General features: G+C 32.3%; 1 protein-coding gene across 1 annotated transcript; it reads right to left on the reverse strand.

Annotated features, from left to right (window-relative positions):
• Positions 1-1107: 1107 nt before the first annotated feature.
• On the reverse strand, positions 1108-2058 carry Olfr815 (olfactory receptor 815). The gene has a single exon (NM_146670.1). It carries the CDS (start codon positions 2056-2058, stop codon positions 1108-1110), a length of 951 nt encoding a protein of 316 aa, NP_666881.1.
• Between the last annotated feature and the right edge of the window lie 5042 nt (positions 2059-7100).

Here is a 7100-nt window from a genome sequence, read left to right on the forward strand (position 1 = left end):
CATGGACAAGAGAGGGAAAAGCAAGACACCACCTAGAGCACAGAATGAAAGCTCCCAAGGGCTGTGCTTTGGATTCAGAACCAGGCCTACCCAAGGAGATGCTCCTCCAAAGAGAAACCAAAGCCTTTCATCCCTAAATCAGAATTTTTGTTGGGTGCTCTAACTGGTGAACCCTGAAGCTCATGGGAACATATGTATTTTGGCTTGGACCATCATCAGTGCTTTCACTTAATGAACCTAGACCACTATTCCTTTCATAGAGATTGTCCAGGTTGTTTTGGCTATTAAAATTTGGTATGATCCAACTTAGCATTAGCCTAGGCAGCCTGGAGAATCTGTAGTCTCTCCTCTAGTCTTAGACAGCACAGCTATTTTCATGTCAGTGAGGAAAACTGTCTCTAAGAGCTACCCCATATAATACTGAGACAAAGTGAGGCAAGACCCTATAGTAGAATTAAACATTACCAGCTGTGCTTTGAGCCTGCATACACCCTGAAACTATAGGACTTTGTGATTGTGAGATTCATGAGATTCACTTGCAATCCAGGTTAGCAGTTGGGGACCAAAGGACTGCTATCAGCATTAGTACCAAACTCCCATATGTAGTCAACTTTCTATGTACTAAATAATATTTTATTATCTATATAATTTAAACTTTATCTAATGCAAATAGTAAACTATTATGTAAATGAATTATGTGTTTCAATTAACAGGAAATAGTGCTTTCATAACTTGTTCCAAACATCACTTTATAAATTAACCCTTGAAATTATTTTTATGGAATAAGATTTCCTGGAGTACTTTTAGCCTGTTTAATACCAAGTTATAATTATCAAAGGCTTTTAAAGAATATAACTGTTCCTTAATTATTTATGTCTATTGTATTTGTGTCTATATGCTTATAGTCAAAACAACTTTGAAGTATATATTTCAATAATAGAAAGATATTTTGATCTTATATAAAAGAAAATTAAAATAAAAATGCACATGATAGATTAGTTTCTAATACTGGCCAAGTTAAAATTACACAAGTAACTAATTGTAGATATTCATTATTAAAATTTCTTTTCTGCTTTAGGTAAGTCATGTAAATAAGTTTTATTACCTTTATGAAGCAGAAAATATTTTTCTAAGTACTACACCACAGGCTTGTTTAACTTGCTTATTCCTCAGTGTATAAATAAATGGGTTCAACAAAGGGGCAACTGAAGTGTTGAGCACAGCTATTCCTTTGCTCAAAGTCACTCTTTCATTTGCTGAAGGCTTTATGTAGATAAATATGCAACTCCCATAAGTAAGGGAAACAACAATCATGTGAGAAGAACAAGTGGAAAAGGCCTTTTTCTTTTGCTGAACAGAAGGGAATTTCATAATTGTCTTGGCAATGTGAGCATAAGAAAAGATCACTATTACTAATGTGACAATGAGTGTCATGAGAGCTAAGATGAAAGCCATCAGGTCTAGTAAATTTGTGTTTGAGCAAGAGAGCTGTAGGAGAGGAGAAACATCACAAAGGAAATGGTCAATGACATTTGAAGCACAGAAATCCAAATCAAGGCCAATAATCAGTGGTGGGAAAATAACCAGGAATCCAGTTACCCAAGAACCCAGGACAAGCTGATGACAAACTTTACTGTTCATGATAGATGCATAGTGCAAGGGTTTGCAGATGGCAATATAGCGGTCATAGGACATGGTAGCCAAGAAGAAAAACTCTGTGGCCCCCAAAAATATATAAAAGAATAATTGACAAACACAGCCATTATAGGAAATTGTCTTCTCCTGTGTTACAATAGAGATTAAAAATCTGGGAATGCAGGTTGTTGTAAATAAAATTTCCAAGAAAGAGAAATTACGGAGGAAAAAATACATTGGTGTCTTGAGAATGGGATCTAGCAGAGTGAGGGCAATGATAGCTAAATTCCCGAGCATACTCAGCAAGTAATTTAGTAAAAGGGACACAAAAATCAGAGTCTGTAACTGAGGATTATCTGTCAGTCCAAGAAGGATAAACTCTATCTGTCTTGTATGGTTCTTCATTTCTCTTTGTGATATCATTCAAGTTCTAAAAATAAAAAAAATGTATATAAATTAAAATCCACATGAGTATATGTATGACCAGTAAACAATAAATTACAGGATTCATATTCCTTAGCATAGCCCTTTCAAATATAATATGCATGGATACTAGAGATATGGTGATGACTATATAACACTAATTTTCCAATTAATGTAATAGAGAATTCAACTCATCATTGAAAACTAATGTGAGTATAGAGACAAAAACATTTTAAGATCCAGAGACCAGGAAGCTTACTTGTGTCTTGTAGAAATTACAGGGAAGAGCTTAGGTTTTTTACTCTTTCTATTTAAATTTTGACTTAATTGTAACTAAGTATAAATCTAATAAAATATTAAATATCTGCATTGGGAATAAAAAGAATCCATTAAATATTATATTACTCTTTTCATCTAAGGGTAATTATGTCTGTATAATAAATTGAAGTCTATAGTTTAATTGGTAGCCTTTAATTTTCATGCTGAAGTATATGTCTTGTTACCTCTTATAGCTTTTCTGTGAATTTCAGACAATATCATAGAGGAATAAAATCAAGAAATTAAAGTTTAAATGCAAAATAAATAATAGATGAATATTAAACAATTGAAAGAAATTATTAAATATTTACAAAAATAAAACTTGAATGTATGTATTAGATATAGGTTATATATTGTAACCTTTAGTAAAAGATAAAATACAATCACACTGTTAAAAGCTAAATAATTCTTTAAATACTTTTAAAAACAATTTTATTTAGGTATTATAGTGTAAAAACATCAATAAATATGCAATTAATGAAAAGTGCTCAATAGTATTTTAGGAGCTGATTTCCAAAGGACTTTTTGTAAACTGTATGTTTTGTAAATGTCTAAAACTTTCATGTATTTAAGACATCCACAAATCTGATATCCTACAAAACTGATAACTGACACTTAAAAGTAAAACATCCTCACAGTAGATTTAATCTATAGTTTTATTAAATAATTAGTATAAGTCTTATCAACATTATATATATTATATCAAAGGAAAAGATCAAATCCTGTGTTGTTAGCTCACATATTTTCATACTAGAAAGACAAACTGTGGGTTTACTGACTGATATATCTAGTCATGGTTTCAGCAAAATTGTGTCTCATTTTAATATCTTGATTAAAGTTTCATTATTACTTTATAAAATTACTAAATTATTTCCAAGTAAATTTAAGGATAACCAAAATTTGGGAAATTCAAAATATTCTACATTGACTTTTCATGTCTTAGCAGTAACCAACAGTTCTGTAATTGGACTTAAAGTCTACTCAGCAGCAAGGGAGTCTACTTAATGCTTGGTACTGAAAACCTAGTCAATTACCCAGGAATGGTGAGGTCATGGATCTTAGAGGAGAATCTACTACAGCCACTTGACTAGACTTGCCTGATTACCAACGGCATTAAATGTTATCCTTATTCCCACAGGTAAGTGTAGATTTCACCCATCATCACAGAAAATATTTGCAGTGGATTGAGGCCACCACTGGTCAAAATAGAGTACAACTGTGCTTGCAGTGTATAGCCCCCAATAGATACCTAGACAAGACAAACCTTACAGGTAAGGCTCTAGGGATTTAGTAGAATAGAGACAAAAACATTTTAAGATCCAGAGACCAGGAAGCTTATTTGTGTCTTGTAGAAATTACAGGGAAGCTACATCAAAAATAGAGTATTGAAGAAAGATTTAATTCATCACCTCATTCTTTGATCTTGTCTTCATTTGACACTTATCTTTTTACTAATATATCCATCTTCTTTCTCAGCAAAACAATTTAGCATTTCTGTAATCAAATGTGGGTATCCCGTTATTTTCAAACATAGGAAAAAGATATTTGTTTTTCAACAACTGAATTTGGCAATTGGAAATTATCAATAAGTTATGCTTGTTCAAAATACATTGATCATAATCAACATTTCCAGAGGACTTTTTTTTCTGTTTTAATCATATACTAAAACATGTATATTGGATGCTCTTGTAAAAAGTGACTTCTAACTTTTCGTGTTTGAATGACTTTTAACATGACTAGGTTTTCACACATTAGCCAACAGGGGGACTATAATTTTCTCCACAATTTTCCAGTGTGGTTTCAAGTTCAAAACCTAGAAATTAAAATATAAGTACCTGAATCAGACTTCATAACTTCTATTTTATGAATACAACATTGGTGAGAAATTATAACTGTTTTATACAATGAAAAAATCAAAGTTTCATGATTTGTTTATTTATATTTTGAGTAAGTTTCATTATATATGTAATTATTTTTAAATTTTTTAATAGTATGTTGTATTCTTTGTAAATTTCATGCATTTATGAAATGTATATTGATCACATTCATTCACCACTGCTTCTTTCTATGTCACCTTAGTGTGCCTCAACTTCTCTCTTCTAAGCTTAGTGGTGTCTTTTACTTTAGTTTTTGCTATGAGTAAGTTATTCTTAAATATTTTAAAGAAAATTGATGTTATTATTTTACTTACCATTAATTGCATGTGTTAGCATCACCTTTTCTTGATTATACAGACAATTATAATAAAAAGCAATTATACTCATTGAAACAATATTTAATCTTGTGGACATGAAAATTAAAATAAAAGAAATTTAAGATTAAATAATAGCAAGCAATTCAGAATGAATTTTAAAAATCAAAGTGAAATTTGTTTTCAATCACATCTCTGAGCATCTCCGCTCATGCCATTGATAACAAGAAATTCATTTAACCATTTTTAAAATACCAGAGAAATCATGAGATAAGACATATATGCACAACTAATTTAATCTCAGACTCATAAAAATTATTAAAGCTAAAATCATCTCCTGGAAATTAGCTAATACCAGTTCCCTGGTATTTAAAGAGTAAAATAGTCTCTCTATAAGAAATCCAAGGAGCCAGTATCCCTAAAAAAAAGAAAGAATAATTTTAAAACATGAAAAGCGATTTTAAAACACCAATAGGCTTTTTATATTTATCACTGAATTAAAATAAGTTATTAACTGGAGGCTGTGATGTACTGGGGAGCAACGTTATGAAGATGGCAAGTTCAATTCAGATTATTTACACAGTTAGACCTTGTCTCAAAAGTAAATGCTCTACTTAAGAAGCTGAGGCAGGAGGATTGTCACAACTATCAGTTAAACCTAGATTATATAATGGCTATCAGACTATCAAGGACCCTGATATCATCTCCAAAATGTTTGTTTTTTTTTTTTTTTACTAGTATAATGATATAAAGTACTACATTAAAAATAATCACTTTGGGGAATAGGGGGTGGCCCAGTGGGGACTAGGTAAGTGGCCTTGTTATGTAAGCATCAGAACATGAGTTTGGATTCTCAAAATCCTCATCACAACTAGATACAGTGTGTCTGTAACCTAGGGATGCTGATCCTGGCATCTCACTCACTGGTGCACCAGCCAAGCAAAAGCAAGGAGCTTCAGGTTCAATAAGAAATCGTGTCTCAAAATTTAGGTCAAGTCACCAAGGAAAGACGTCCTGATGGCTTCTATACATGCCTGTATGGGTGGATGTAGCATACACACGCATCATTGCCCTCCATACATACTGAAATCAATAAAAAAATAATTTCAAGACTGTTGTAGAAACACTGTAGCAAGTGTGAAATAATATTGTATTCTAAAACAATTATTATTTTGGAGATAATTACAAATTAATCCCTTTTGAGGAATAATTATTTTGAGGATCTATGTTTGTATTCCCAGTGTGTGAGTCATCACTAACACAACAACATCTGAATACCTAGTAGAAAAATTATTCCTATTTGCTTTCTCAAAATCTATAGTGTTATATATTTAATGAGTTAAATGAAAGTCTACACAAATTGTGATTTTGAAATGAATATTGGAGTAATTCTTATTATTTATTTATTTATTTATTTATTTATTTATCTAGTTAGTTACTTAGTTATTGTGCATGGGGCACCACAGTATGCCTGTAAGGCCAGGAGAAACTTATAGAAATAAATTTTCTTTCAGAGTGTGGAACATTTATCTACCAAGCTTTCTCATCAGCCTTAACTTTGGGATAAGTACTTCAATGTTCTATGGACACCTAAATGAAAACTTTATTCAGTATTACTAATTCTTATAATGTCTATCAGATATTTATCACTACTTGTATTAGTCAGGGTTCTCTAGAGTCACAGAACTTATGGATAGTCTCTAGATAGTAAAGGAATTTATTGATGACTTACAGTCGGCAGCCCAATTCCCAACAATTGTTCAGTCACAGCTGTGAATGGAAGTCCAAGGATCTAGCAGTTACTCAGTCTCACGCAGCAAGCAGGCGAAGGAGCAAGAGCAAGAGCTAGACTCACTTCTTCCTATGTCCTTATATTGTCTCCAGCAGAAGGTGTAGCCCAGATTAAAGGTGTGTTCCACCACACCTTTAATCCCAGATGAAAGGCTTAGCCCAGATTAAAGGTGTGTTCCTTAAACTCGGAGATTCAATCTTCTGGAATCCATAGCCACTATGGCTCAAGATCTTCAAACCAAGATCCAGATAAGGATCTCCAAGCCTCCAGATAAGGGTCACTGGTGAGCCTTCCAATTCCGGATCGTAGTTCATTCCAAATATTGTCAAGTTGACAACCAGGAATAGCCACTACACTACTTTAGTGGTTTTTTTCACTCTTCTTATTATCATACTAGAAAATTAATATAATTATGAACAATTTTGGATTTTGAAAAAATATAGAGAAATTGTATGTGCTTATGGAAGAATCTAGAAATTAGGGAGAAAGGATAAAAGGGGATCTCTGATATAAGATATAATTTGATAAGTCTTACTGCATGATTACAATACAGTAAGTGGAAAAAATGATGATTGATAAATAATATACTGGCAGAAAGAAGATAGTTAATAATATTTAATAATAAACAACTGCTAAGGGAGACTAGGGAAATAGTTCTGTAGGTAATAGTCCTGGCTGTAATGTATCCTTAAGCCAGAGATTAAGTTCCCAGTAATCATGAAAAAAGCTGGGTGTTCCCAT

This window comes from Mus musculus, chromosome 10 (assembly GCF_000001635.26).
Source record: "Mus musculus strain C57BL/6J chromosome 10, GRCm38.p6 C57BL/6J".
Classification (NCBI taxonomy): Eukaryota; Metazoa; Chordata; class Mammalia; order Rodentia; family Muridae; genus Mus; species Mus musculus.

Excerpts from the sequence above, each read along its gene's own strand:
- Olfr815 (NM_146670.1), bottom strand. The coding sequence starts at position 2,058 with ATGATATCACAAAGAGAAATGAAGAACCATACAAGACAGATAGAGTTT.